The sequence below is a fragment of the Ranitomeya imitator genome, chromosome 2 (genome assembly GCF_032444005.1).
Source record: "Ranitomeya imitator isolate aRanImi1 chromosome 2, aRanImi1.pri, whole genome shotgun sequence".
Classification (NCBI taxonomy): domain Eukaryota; kingdom Metazoa; phylum Chordata; class Amphibia; order Anura; family Dendrobatidae; genus Ranitomeya; species Ranitomeya imitator.
The window spans coordinates 698,531,757-698,546,872 of record NC_091283.1 but is presented as its reverse complement, the minus strand read 5'-3'; the positions used below and the strand labels follow the sequence as shown (position 1 = coordinate 698,546,872).

Below are 15,116 nucleotides of genomic sequence, written 5' to 3'. Positions count from 1 at the left end.
CAATCTGCCCCAGTGTCTTCAGCATTGCCCCCAGACAGTGTATCCAGCAATCTGCCCCAGTGTGTCCAGCATTGCCCCCAGTGTGTCCGACTCCAGCAATCTGCCCCAGTGTGTCCAGCATTGCCCCCAGACAGTGTGTCCAGCAATCTGCCCCAGTGTGTCCAGCATTTCCCCCAGACAGTGTGTCCAGCAATCTGCCCCAGTGTCTCCAGCATTGCCCCCAGTGTGTCCGACTCCAGCAATCTGCCCCAGTATGTCCAGCATATTGCCCACAGACAGTGCCGTTCGCAAAAAAACAAAAAAAACCCGAGTTCTCCTCACCTGACCTGCGCTCCAGCAACGAGCTCCCTCCAGCAACGCGCACTCGCCAGCGACTGACAATGACGTCAGACGCCGGTGACATGTGCGCTGCGCCTGCGGCCGACTTCAGCTGCCAGCCTCCAATTGGCTGGTGGCTGTTGTTAACTATTGACGCGCGGGCGCGCGCCCGCACGTCAATAGGTGAAACTGCTGCAGCACCGGTAGGGGCCCGATGAGCAGATGAGACGGGACCCGATGCGGGCCTCCTCTGCCCACCGGGCCCATATGCCAGTCAGGGCAGTAATGCCCTGATGGCGGTGGGCAATCTGAGCAGTAACCCAGGGCCCCCCCAAACCACTGGGCACTGGGCTACCGCCCAGATTGACCCTATTATAATCTGCCCCTGGTCACTGGCATCAGGATGGGAGAAGTTGCCGGGGACCCGCCTATCTGACTAGTCACCTGTACGGCTCGATCCCGGTGTCTTTTAGAATGTTCCTCTCTGAATCGCTGCAGAGTTTCAGAGTCAAATGTACATGACTCTGCCTGATACAGGTTTCTCCTGAATTGAGCACCATGTATCAGCTGTCAGATTCCATTTAAGTGATAAAAATAATATAAATAATATCCGTTCTTCAAAACAGTCAAAGTATCTCATGTGGCACCTTGAGAACGTTAATTGTCCACCATTGCAATAGAGTAATAGTAACAATTGATTTACGTACCTAATCAAAGCAGATGTTAAAGCATTGGGTTTCCAGTAAAAAATATTGTGCAGGAGAGAGGAGGGCTTTTTGGTGCCTGCAGGCTTGCCATTCTTGTGTGTACCCATGCAGGTAAGCTTGGCATTGGCAGGGATCAAGCATACGCCACTTAACCAACTCCTTTGATTTTACCCAAGTTTTTTTCTTTACGAAAATAGCTGTAGAGGAGATTGAGGCTTGATTGCTCCATAGTATTTTTTAAATAAGTTTGTTATAAAAAATCTCTGTTCTCTTAATACTCTGTGTCTGCTGATCAGTCACTGTAGGAAGAAATTAATGACACCCTGTATCTTGCTTGAGGTGATGAAAGAGGGAAGTGCACAGAATCTGCACGTACTAAATGCCCATAAATCATGTACTGATTTTGTGTAATAATTGGCATGATCTAAGACACAGTCTGTGGTTGAGATACCCTCTCTTTAATTATTATGCCCAGAGGGCAGATATGTATCCAGTCTATTGCTGGGCATGTTTTATCCTTTTACTTCAGCCCTTCATTTTAGGTTATGTGTCTTGTGCTAAAATATATGTGTGAATTGTTATGACACCATTTAAATTCAGATGTGGCTTGAAGTATAGAGCACGATGAATGCTAAGCATGGTGCCTGTATGTTACTCATGGTCCCTATGTCAGCCATAGTACAGGTGCATTAATGGCAATTGACAGGGTAGAGAGTCATTGGCCACTTATGGTTTTAATGTTTGTACTTTTTCTGCACTCATTATTGTTGGCATCCATACGTGCATAAGTTTGTTATAAAACCCCAAGAAATGGAAGACGCACGTCATAAGATAATTATCAGGTGTTATTGTATTATATGAGAGAAGAGAATATATACAAGTATTGGCCAGATGTCCATACAGATCAGACACACAACCTCTGCAAATGAATAATCATCACTAAGATATTACACTTGTATACAGTTACATACAATTCACATCTGATATTGATTAAGGTTCAGTGGACATACACTTAGCAATGTCAAACTGGGCACCAGTCTTCAAATCCTTAAGAAGAATTTCTTCCTGTATAGAATATAGGACACTAAGACCCAGATGGAGGTACCCAGAAGATCTTGAGCAAGAAACTCATAATGAGATGTCCAATTCTTCACCTCCCAGTTAAATGGAAAATATGAGCCCAGAAGTGAGTGTCCGACATAGACGAAGATTGAATTCATTCCTGAATAGAGTATAAAAGAACAAATAAAATACATTCTGGTTGTCATGTAGCCAATACACAGCATCAATTCCTACCTATTCTTTAACACATCTAAAGACGATAATATACTTAAGATGATGACCCACCAGAATGTGGCTGATCAGTCATATCGGTCATGAATATGCAAAAACAAACTGTCAGTTTGCGGACATTCTAAAAATTGTGATGTGGAGAGTGGTAAATGGTCAGCAGTAATCAGCTTTTTTTTCATACACATCGAAGGTGAGCCAACAACTGCTGAATAATCCACCATTCCACTTTCTGTTTTTTTGCTTGAACTTAATTGTAAAATAACGATTTATCAAAAAAATCTAAATCTGCCATTTCTGCCAAGTTTTTTTTTTCTCCAATTTTTACAACCTTATTTATTCAGATTCTACATTTCTAGTAAATCTCTCAGGACCACCAGTGAAATGGAGCACCGACTTCAATATCAGCAAGTTTCTGAGCCCCCAAAATATGGTCTAGATTAACACAGAATAGTTCCCTCTAGTTGATCAGTACATACTGTATGTGAACTTGGAATTACCAAATCTGGAATGTGTCTGCCACGGTAAAGAATTCTTGGTTGGCAAAGCTTCACAGTAAAGTAGCGTTTCTGATTGTGATGGGTGCTGTATGTTACAAAGACTAACTTCTGGAAATTTTTTACTGAAAGGGATAGGCACATGCTCGTGAAAGCTAAGAACAGGAAATAATGATGGTGCATGTTATTTCCTAAATGTTTCTACAAGGATGGCCTTTATTGGACTGATGATTGCACTGGGTGACTTGCATTTTAGTACAGAAGTTGGGTTTTATACCAGATTTTGCTTGTATTTCCTACAGACCTAGTAATTTCAGATTGGTATTGATAATATCTCTGTGTAAATAGAGCTATAACCTCTGCTATATGTCAACCAGTGTGAATTTTCTTTGAGAGGGAGAGAAGAAAAACATATATAGGCCATGTGTGGGTGTCAGCCTGATATTGTTCTTTAAGAGAAACTGCAAGATTAGTAGATATTGCCTCTATTTATTATGTAACCCTGCCATTTGAAGCTTCATCTGAGGCCATGATGTCAGCAGTGCACCCTATGGCACCATGTGGTGGGAAGAATGGACTCCAGAAACCATAGGCCTCTTTTGTTAATGTGTCAGTGTCACTGAACCCGGAAAAGACTGAACTTCACAGGCCAAGAAACCTCTTCTGCCTTCCTGTCTGTTTATGCAGTTACTACATGTGATTAATGTGGTTGGGAAGGAAATGCAAACACTTGGAATTAGAATGTGAGTTCTGTGGGTCAAGCATTGATTTTACTACAATGATCTAATGAAATAGTAAGTGCGTGATAAGATATTATACCTGGATAGATGAATGGTTGTCCTCCCCACCAGTGTCGCACATCAATCACGTAAAACATCAGCCCCAGCAGAAGGAAGGAGAAGCAGCTAAGTGTTGTGATGAAGGACAGAGACCTGGAAATGTGCAGAAAGATAAAGACATGTATGCAAAGATCAATTTGTCCTAAACACCGTCAAAATTGAAACCATGCTCAAATGACAAGATGTAGTAATGTGGTATCTAAAGAAATGCGGCAATCTATGACATGTTATGTTTTCTGTGAAGCCATTTCTTATTATTCACAATGTCGTATCAAACCATTTATCGTCCAATTCTTGGAAAACAGCCACTAATCTATCTGGCTTCTGTATGCCATCTGCTAATACAAATAATTATCAAGAGGGCAAGAGGTCGAGTTTCTGCTAATGACTCCAACGCAACAGTTCTTCTAGATATCATGATAGTCTTTGTTGTCGTTTTACATCTTTACATCTGTTACCCCCTATTCTCTACAGACCTACAAATGTAACTAGTCTGGCAACATTCCCAGCTAGCTTCTTATGCTCTGCAGGTGATTGACAGGGCTCTTTCTATGTTCAAACATAGGAGAGACCTGTCAATTATCTGAAGCTCAGCAGGGAAAAGGTGGCCAAGGCAGTTCCAGACTAGTCATAGCTCTCCTATTGTCTCTGGCTGGCTCTCCAAATTAAGTTTTACCTGAACACTGTGGCAATCACGATGTTAGGGCTGTCGGAACGCACCGAGTAAATATTGAGATAATATAGGTGCATTCCCAGCCTGGGGTCTACCGTGCAGGAGTGAAACCTGCTGCTAGTAAATGGTGGCACTATATGGCGGTACAATGCGTGAATAGACACGGGTTCTGTCACACGGTCTGTATAGGAGCAAACTCTGTTGGTTCACAGAGTCGCCGGGATTAGGATAACGCTGTGCCCTGTTAAGCTCACAGAGGATCTCAGCTCACTAACAGAGCAGGTAGCATACAGTGGTCATACAGTCAATCCTACAAGAGAAAAAGTAAGCGAAAACCCTGATGTAACTAAGTAAAAAAGCAAAAGTGCATTTAAATAACACAGAGTTTTTAGTAATACTGTTTTTTGATTAAAAAAAATAGCACAAAAGCCACCCCACCTCGTCACGGTAACTCTGATCGGGACAGTCCTACACTGTCTAATATTAAAACCTTACCATGTGTCAATGTTGACCTCAGTGTGAATAAAGGCAGACAAAAGGACTGGGCCCAACCAGTGAAACACTAGACTGGGGAAGCCTTATATAGTCTCTAGCTCAGAAACAGGGAGGCCACACTCTAGTTGATACTAGTGCATGGCCATGCGGCCATGCAAACCTTTTATAGAGGAAGCTCTGCAGGCCCTTTCTAGTGATTCAATAGGAACTGCTTCAGGACCTAAGCATATGACCCCCGACCTCCAATGAGAGGTCATCCCTTGGGCATGCCCAGTAGAGGAAAAGCAGGACTTAGTTCCAGGAGCATCTGCTCGCTGCAGAACAGTGCTGGTTACAATGGCTGAGTCTGGAAGATCAGCAGTAACCAAGCGCACAGTATCTGCCTGAGCCAGACGCTGGAAACGACCTCTCCGCTGAGCAGGCTCCACTGCGGCCAGAGAAGAATGGGAGACCGCAGCGGAGGTGGTTCGAGATTGCCCCTGTGCAGCGGCGGGAACTCGACACCTAACACACGCAGCCAAGCTTTTTGATTCATGTTTCTCATGGATTGGGCAGCATGAACCTAGTGACAGGTTCCCTTTAATATAAACTGGATCTAGATAGAGTGCATCAATGGCCAGTTATTGCCCATAAAGTATTGTTCCGTGTTGGATTTCACTTAGTATAAAAGATACATGTTGATAAATCATATAGGCTCAGATTCATCAGGACTGATTCTGAGCCATAGTATTAAAGAAATTCAGCCCATTAGCAAACTATCGATCACCAATATATAGATGACATAGGCTATAGAGTAGTCTGAGCTGTGTTTCATAATTTAGTCTATAGATTGCTGACAGGTCCTTTGGGAAACTGCAGGAATATGAAATTCTTCTGGCTCATTTATTTCAAAACCTCTAGAGATGAATAATTCCAAATAAAAATATAGTGGAAACGATACACTGCTCCCTTAACTGTTAAGTGATTTTCCGCGCTGGGATGGAATGATTCCACAGGTGAGAACTAGAGGTGCAAAAAAGCATAATAACTACATCACTAATGCACCTGTAAGAAATGAAGAGATAAGTGCTCCTTCACTGTGAGTACCCAAAGCATGGGTCTATTGGTATGTGTCAAAATAATAAGACGCTGGTCGGCACTCCACGTGGAGAGAAACAGCAAAATGGAAAGAAATCCCGACACTCACGTGTAGAACAATTGCTTATTTAATCCAGTGAAACCCAAACAATCAGCCCATACCAGGATTCTGTCAATTGATTAAATAGGCAGTTATTCTACACGAGTGCCGGGATTTCTTTCCATTTTGCTATTGGTATGGATGTCCTGAACATTAGTGCCCATGCATCCATGGCAATCTCCCACAATGATGGCACTAAATCTTTAACCAGCTGACCTGCCAGATTAAGTTTGGATAGTGAGACGAAAAGGTACATTGAAGAATATTCACATATATGCTAATATGGGATGAGCTAATAGGTAAATTTACAATTATTGTCTACGAGACATAGGGTTCCATATCGTGCTCTAAAGCATCAAGCAGCGTCTATTACAGGTACATAAAGGGTGCACTATTGGACTGCACAGAGCTCATATACTGCTCTCATAAAGGGCCCTCTTCTGTCTGTGTCTGCCCCGGCAAGAGCATACAAATTATATGCAATTTGTGAGATGTTTTCAGGGCAGAAATGCTTGCTACTGTGCCAGCATGTGCCATACCCTTCCAATATTGTATAAATCATGTAACAAGAAACTAAAGAGGTACAAACATAATGTGAACACAAGAAAGTCCTAAACAACAGACACTTGACTGAATTGTGGCAGTAGTTCAATACTTATAGCCAGTGGCACAATGCCTAGAGCCATGTATTTTAGATTTCTGGGTATTACACAACAGATCTGCGGCACTGGTCACTACATTCACAGCTGTGATGCCGCTGATCTCCTCTCATTGCTGCACATAGTGAATACATTAGAGGAATTAAATAAATCACATAAGGGAACCATTCCAGCTCATACTTCTTCCCTGATAGTACTCATCTGTGCTTCTTTATTTTAATACTTCCTAAAAGCCATTTATCTGTCCGTTGAAGGGCTGCCTACACCATCTGCATACCGAATGCGTATAAGTAACTGGCTATTGATTTTCATTTCTTCTGTAAAGCTGTCAAGTGCCTTCTTGGGTGTAAGAATGGCATGAAGAGTTGAGGGGAAGTTGAGAAATCTACCACTTGTGTTTTTTCATTTCATTTATGTACATTGTGTTCCAAATTATTATGAAAATTGGATTTAAGTGTCATAAAGATGTAATTGTTTAGTTTTTCAAATAAACTCATGGATGGTATTGTGTCTCAGGGCTCAATGGATCACTGAAATCAATCTTAAACACATGTGATAATTAGTTTTCCAGGTGATACTAATTAAAGGAAAACTACTTAAAAGTTATGTTCCACATTATTAAGCAGGCCACAGGTTTCAAGTAATATGGGAACTAAAAAGGATCTCTCTGCTGCTGAAAACCATTAAATAGTGCAATGCCTTGCACAAGGTATGAAAACATTAGATATTCCACGAAAACTTAAGAGTGGTCATCAAGCTGTGAAGAGATTTGTGACTGAAACAGAGCACAGACAGAATTAATGCAGATAAAGGCATAATGAGGAAGGTTTCTGCCAGACAAATTCATGGGATTAAGAGAGCAGCTGCCAAAATACCATTACAAAGCAGCAAATAGTTATTTGAAGCTGCTGGTGCCTCTGGAGTCCCTCGAACCTCAAGGTGTAGGATCCTTCAAAGGCTTGCTGTGGTGCATAAACTTAATATTCAGCCACCCTTAAACAGTGTTCACAAGCAGAAATGGTTAAAGTGGGCCCAGACATACATGAACACTAATTTCCAAATAGTCTTGTTTACTGATGAGTGTCAAGCAACCCTGGATGGTCCAGATGGATGGAGTAGTGGATGGTTGGTGGATGGCCACCATGTCCCAACAAGGCTGCGATGTCAGCAAGGAGGTGGAGTCACATTTTGGGCCAGAATCACAGAGAAACAGCTGGTAGGACGCTTTAAGGTTCCTGAAGGTATGAAAATGACCTCTGCAAAGTATTTAGAGTTTCTGACTGACAACTTTCTTCCATGGTCTAAAAAGCAGAAACGTGCCTTCAGGAGCAAAATCATCTTCATGCATGACAATGCACCATCTCATGCTGCAAAGAATACCTCTGAGTTATTGGCTGCTATGGGCATAAAGGAGATAAACTCATGGTGTGGCCACCTTCTTCCCCTTACCTCAACCCTACAGAGAACCTTTGGAGTATCATCAAGCAAAAGATCTATGAAGGTGGGAGGCAGTTCGCATCAAAACAGCAGCTCTGGGAAGCTATTCTGACTTCATGCAAAGAAATGCAAGCAGAAACTCTCCAAAAACTCACAAGTTCGATGGATGCAAGAATTGTGAAGGTGATATCAAAGAAGGGTTCCTATGTTAACATGTAACTTGGCCTGTTAGGAGGTTTTGGAGTTAAATAGCTGTTTTATTCAGTGAATGTGACCTCCTAATGCTGCAAATTCCACAAATGAGCATTTTCAGTTCTTTAAAACATATCAAATGTATAGAAATTCTACTGTGCCTAATAATTTGGAACAGTGCATTTTGAGTTTTTATTTATTTTGGAGATTATACTGTTATCATTGGGAGGTTTCTTCAATAAAATTCGATGTATAATCTAACGAGTGATGACTTTTATTAGACTGACTGTCATTTGCACCGACCATTTAGGAAAATCCGAGAAAAATATAATTTGCATAATAATTTGGAACACAGTGTATTCTAGAAATTGAATATGTAAATATGAGACTTAATAAATCTGTATAACTTCATTCAGACCATATTTTTGAAGTGAAATACTTACATTATTTTGAAGTGGGAATGTGAACAAGATCTTGTGAAAGTGTATTTCGAATAGTGATATTGCTAGATATGTCAGTGATTGGCTGCAGTCACCAAATATCTGAACCACCAGTACAGGTTGTACAGAGACTGGCTATACAGTGCCCTGCAAAAGTATTCCGCCCCCTGGAACTTTTCAGCCTTTCCCCACATATCAGGCTTCAAACATAAAGATTCCAAATGTAAGTTTTTGGTGAAGAATCAACAAGTGGAACACAATTGTGAAGTTGAACGAGATTTATTGGTTATTTTAAATTTTTGTGGAAATTCAAAAACTGAAAAGTAGGGCGTGCAATATTATTCGGCCACTTTACTTTCAGTGCAGCAAACTCACTCCAGAAGTTCATTGTGGATCTCTGAATGATCCAATGCTGCCCTAAATGCCTAATGATGATAAATATAATCCACCTGTGTGTAATCAAGTCTCCATATAATTGCACCTGCTCTGTGATAGTCTCAGGGTTCTGTTTGAAGCACAGAGAGCATCATGAAGACCAAAGAACACAACAGACAGGTCTGTGATACTGTTGTGGAGAAGTTTAAAACAGGATTTTGATACAAAATGATTTCCAAAACTTTAAACATCCCAAGGAGCACTGTGCAAGCGATCATATTGAAATGGAAGGAGTATCATCTATACTAAAAATAGTAACAACTTAGTTAGCGCATCTTCAGGATCATGGTCTAATAAACTAATAAAGGGAGATTGATTTCACACTCATCCTCTCCTAGCCAAGATCCACTGCCAGTCTTTACGGTCCCTCTTCCAGCCAATACAGGCATGTGCCTGCTGCAGTCAATCACAGCCTCTAGTAGTGACCAATTCTTCACCCTTCCAGCTAGTGATCGGCCACAGTAGTCACATATCCATATGACAGGAGCAGGTCGTACTGTATACAGTGCCCTGCTAAAGTATTCTGCCCCCTTTAACTTTTCAACCTTTTCCCACATATCATGCTTCAAACATAAAGATACCAAATGTAAATTTTTGGTGAAGAATCAACAACAAGTGGAACACAATTGTGAAGTTGAACAAAATTTATTGGTTATTTTAAATTTTTGTGGAAATTCAAAAACTGAAAAGTGGGACATGCAATATTATTCGGCCCCTTTAACTTAATACTTTGTTGCGCCACCTGTCATGATCCCAATGGCAGGGGATCACAAAAGGACAAGCACAAAAAACAAAACAAGCTCTAGGGTGATGGAAACTGAGCTGACCGCGATCCTGAACCTAAACACACAACTAGCTGTAGCCGGGGAACGTGCCTACGATGATTCCTAGACGTCTCGTGCCAGCCGAAGGACTAACTTCCCCTATTAGAAGAAACACAGACCTCTCTTGCCTCCAGAGAAACACCCCACAGAAATAGCAGCCCCCCACATGTAATGACGGTGAAATGAGAGGAAAGCACATACGTAGTTATGAAAACAGATTCAGCAAAATGAGGCCCGCTAAAGCTAGATAGCAGAGGATACAAAAGTGAACTGCGCGGTCAGCGAAAAACCCTACAAAAAACCATCCTGAAATTACTTGAACTCATGTGCCAACTCATGGAACATGAGGAGTAATATCAGCCCACTAGAGCAACCAGCAAAAAGGAATCACATATCTGCAAGCTGGACTAAGACAAAAATTAAGCAAAACGTGGAACAGGAAAATCAAAAACTTAGCTTGTCCTGAAGATTACTGAAGCGGAAGCAGAGGTAACAAGACACACTGATTACATTGATAGCCAGCGAGGAAATGACAAGAAAGCCAGGTTAAATAGGAAACTCCCATATCCTGATAGAACAGGTGGACACCAGAGACCGCAGAAAACACAAGTCACCCAGTACCATCTGTAACCACCAGAGGGAGCCCAAAAACAGAATCCACAACAGCCACCTTTTGCTGCGATTACAGCTGCAAGTCACTTGGGGTATGTCTCTATCAGTTTTGTACATCGAGAGACTGAAATTCTTGCCCATTCTTCCTTGTCAAACAGCTCAAGCTCAGTGAGATTTGATGGCGATCGTTTGTGAACAGCAGTTTTCAGCTCTTTCCACAGATTCTCGATTGGATTGAGGTCTGGACTTTGACTTGGCCATTCTAACACCTGAATCCATTTATTTGAACCATTCCATTGTAGATGTTGCTTTATATTTGGGATCATTGTCTTGTTGGAAGACAAATTTCCATCCCAGTCTCAGGTCTTTTGCAGAGGCCAACAGGTTTTCTTCAAGAATGGTCCTGTATTTGGCTCCATCCATCTTCCCATCAATTTTAACCATCTTCCCTGTCCCTGCTGAAGAATAGCAGGCCCAAACCATGATGCTGCCACCACCATGTTTCACAGTGGGGATGGTGTGTTCAGGGTGATGAGCTGTGTAGCCTTTACGCCAAACATATCATTTGGCATTGTTGCCAAAAAGTTCGATTTTGGTTTCATCTGACCGAGCACCTTCTTCCACATGTTTGGCATGTCTCCCAGGTGGCTTATTGTAAACTTTAAACAACACTTTTTATGGATATCTTTGAGAAATGGCTTTTTTCTTGCCACTCTTCCATAAAGGCCAGATTTGTGCAGTGTACGACTGATTGTTGTCCTATGGACAGAATGTCCCACCTCGGTTACTACTCAACAATGCTGATAAAATATCAGTTTTTTCTGTGAACTGGTAGAACGCAGGATGCCAATCCAGACTGCTTGCTGGATTCAATGGTATTCTCATCTTTCGGATTCTAATACAATGATAGAATTTAACAAGTCCTGCCGGGTGCAGCAAGGCTCCACTCCGCACATTCTCAGGGACGTAACGCCATGATTACTGAAGGGTACACTTCCCAAGGGAATGGGGCATTATTACTGCCGGGGCACTTTAGATAGGTATAGCACTATGTTGAGTGTGTAGAGGTCAGGAGCGATGAGCTAAAGATATCTGTGTGTTACATTATGCAGACACGAGTCGTGGATGGAAGAAGTGGTCACAAAGAATCTGGATTTGTGGGACAATAAAAAGGAAAGTGAACAATAATTACAAAGAATGTTACCAGTGAGTCTCTGGATTTATTTATACATTATATAGATACGATATGCAGGGGGACTGTTTAACTACTATGTACCACTATCTACACTGTATGGAGGTAATATTAGAGTTACATAGGACTGCAAATAACATGTAGTACATTATCTGTACACATAAATATATAATTGTATTATCTGTGGTGTTACGTAGGGCTGCAAGTAACATCTACTAAATTATCTATGCTCAGAGCGTTATTACTGTTATTTGTAGTGTTGCATAGAACTGCATGAAACAGCGATTACTCTGAGTATAGATAATATTGCATATTATATCTGCAGTCCGATGTAAAATAACACCTAGATCTGCACTGAAAGAGGTGTTACTATGTTATCTGTTGTACTATAACAGTCAGCGTGGCTTGTTCCCAAAATGTTGCTTGTCAAGACTCCTTTAAGGCCAGTTTCAAAACCATGCAATTGGGTGTGGTCTGCAGAAAGAGGATTGGTGTGTTGAAAAAGAGGTGTGGATTCCCACTCACAAAGAGGGAACCTGCTGTTAACCCCTTTCTGACATCGGACGTACTATCCCGTCGAGGTGGGGTGGGCCCCTATGACCACCAACGGGATAGTACGTCCAGCGCGATCGACGGCGCTCACGGGGGGAGCGCGGCCGATCGCGGCCGGGTGTCAGCTGCCTATCGCAGCTGACATCCGGCACTATGTGCCAGGAGCGGTCACGGACCGCCCCCGGCACATTAACCCCTGGCACACCGCGATCAAAGATGATCACGATGTGCCGGCGGTGCAGGGAAGCATCGCGCAGGGAGAGGGCTCCCTGCGGGCTTCCCTGAGCCCCCCGCAGCAACGCGATGTGATCGCGTTGCTGCGAGGGTCTTACCTCCCTGCCTGCCTGCTCCAAACCCGGATCCAAGATGGCCGCGGATCCGGGTCCTGCAGGGAGGGAGGTGGCTTCACATAGCCTGCTCAGAGCAGGCACTGTGAAGGCTGTACTGCTCTAAGTGAGATCAGTGATCTGACAGAGTGCTGTGCACACTGTCAGATCACCGATCTGTGATGTCCCCCCCGGGACAAAGTAAAAAAGTAAAAAAAAAAATTTCCAAATGTGTAAAAAAAAAAAAAAAAAATATTCCTAAATAATGAAAAAAAAAAAATATTATTCCCATAAATACATTTCTTTATCTAAATAAATAAATAAAAAAAGCAATAAAAGTACATATATTTAGTATAGCCGCGTCCGTAACGGCCCGACCTATAAAAGTGGCCCACTAGTTAACCCCTTCAGTAAACACCGTAAGAAAAAATAAATAAAACGAGGCAAAAAACAACGCTTTATTATCATGCCACTGAACAAAAAGTGGAATAACACGCGATCAAAAAGACAGATATAAATAATCATGGTACCGCTGAAAGCGTCATCTTGTCCCGCAAAAAACGAGCCGCCATGCAGCATCATCAGCAAAAAAATAAAAAAGTTATAGTCCTGAGAATAAAGCGATGCAAAAATAATTATTTTTTCTATAAAATAGTTTTTATCGTATAAAAGCGCCAAAACATAAAAAAAATATAAATGAGGTGTCGCTGTAATCGTACTGACCCGAAGAATAAAACTGCTTTATCAATTTTACCAAACGCGGAACGGTATAAACGCCTCCCCCCAAAAAAAATTCAAATATAGCTGGTTTTTGGTCATTCTGCCTCACAAAAATCGGAATAAAAAGCGATCAAAAAATGTCACGTGCCCGAAAATGTTACCAATAAAAACATCAACTCGTCCCACAAAAAACAAGTCCTCACATGACTCTGTGGACCAAAATATGGAAAAATTATAGCTCTCAAAATGTGGTAACACAAAAAATATTTTTTGCAATAAAAAGTGTCTTTCAGTGTGTGATGGCTGCCAATCATAAAAATCCGCTAAAAAACCCGCTATAAAAGTAAATCAAACCCCCCTTCATCACCCCCTTAGTTAGGGAAAAATTAAAAAAATGTATTTATTTCCATTTTCCCATTAGGGCTAGGGTTAGGGCTAGGGTTAGGGTTAGGGCTAGGGTTAGGGTTCGGGTTAGGGTTAGGGTTAGGGCTAGGGTTAGGGCTAGGGCTAGGGCTAGGGTTAGGGCTAGGGCTGTAGTTTGGGTTGGGGCTAAAGTTAGGGTTAGGGTTGGGGCTAAAGTTACAGTTAGGGTTTAGATTACATTTACAGTTGGGAATAGGGTTGGGATTAGGGTTAGGGGTGTGTCAAATTTAGAGGTGTGGTTAGGGTTACTGTTGGGATTAGGATTAGGGGTGTGTTTGGATTAGGGTTTCAGTTATAATTGGGGGGTTTCCACTGTTTAGGCACATTAGGGGCTCTCCAAACGCGACATGGCGTCCGATCTCAATTCCAGCCAATTCTGCGTTGAAAAAGTAAAACAGTGCTTCTTCCCTTCCGAGCTCTCCCGTGTGCCCAAACAGGGGTTTACCCCAACATATGGGGTATCAGCGTACTCAGGACAAATAGGACAATAACTTTTGGGGTCCAATTTCTCCTGTTACCCTTGGGAAAATACAAAACTGGGAGCTAAAAAACAATTTTTGTGGGAAAAAAAAAGGATTTTTTATTTTTACGGCTCTGCGTTATAAACTGTAGTGAAACACTTGGGGGTTCAAAGTTCTCACAACACATCTAGATAAGTTCCCTGGGGGGTCTAGTTTCCAATATGGGGTCACTTGTGGGGGGTTTCTACTGTTTAGGTACTTCTGCAAATGCAATGTGACGCCTGCAGACCATTCCATCTAAGTCTGCATTCCAAATGGCACTCCTTCCCTTCCGAGCCCTCCCATGTGCCCAAACGGTGGTTCGCCCCAACATATGGGGTATCGGCGTACTCAGGACAAATTGTACAACAACTTTTGGGGTCAAATTTCTCCTCTTACCCTCGAGAAAATACAAAACTGGGGGCTAAAAAATAATTTTTTGGGGAGTTTTTTTTAATTTTCACGGCTCTGCGTTACAAACTGTAGTGAAACACTTGGGGGTTCAAAGCTCTCACAACACATCTAGAGTTCCTTAGGGGGTCTAGTTTCCAAAATGGTGTCACTTGTGGGGGGTTTCTACTGTTTAGGTACATTAGGGGCTCTGCAAATGCAATGTGACACCTGCAGACCATTCCATCTAAGTCTGCATTCCAAATGGAGCTCCTTCCCTTCCGAGCCCTCCCATGCGCCCAAACAGTGGTTCCCCCCCACATATGGGGTATCAGCGCACTCAGGACAAATTGGACAACACATTTTGGGGTCCAATTTCTCCTGTTACCCTCGGGAAAATACAAAACTGGGGGCTAAA

General features: G+C 42.2%; 1 protein-coding gene across 2 annotated transcripts in view; it reads right to left on the bottom strand.

Moving 5' to 3' along the window:
* Positions 1-1,853: 1,853 nt before the first annotated feature.
* The window catches only part of LOC138665532 (heparan-alpha-glucosaminide N-acetyltransferase-like), a 1,558,440-nt gene continuing 1,545,177 nt past the window's right edge, over positions 1,854-15,116 (bottom strand). The window contains exons 17-18 of one of the 2 annotated variants that reach the window (XM_069753108.1): positions 3,632-3,744; positions 1,854-2,247 (exon numbers count right to left, since the gene is read on the bottom strand). In XM_069753108.1, coding sequence (XP_069609209.1) covers positions 2,066-2,247; positions 3,632-3,744 — 295 coding nt within the window. In that variant the 3' untranslated portion in view covers positions 1,854-2,065. The remainder of the gene's footprint in view (positions 2,248-3,631; positions 3,745-15,116) is intronic. The other variant, XM_069753109.1, reaches the window with a different exon arrangement.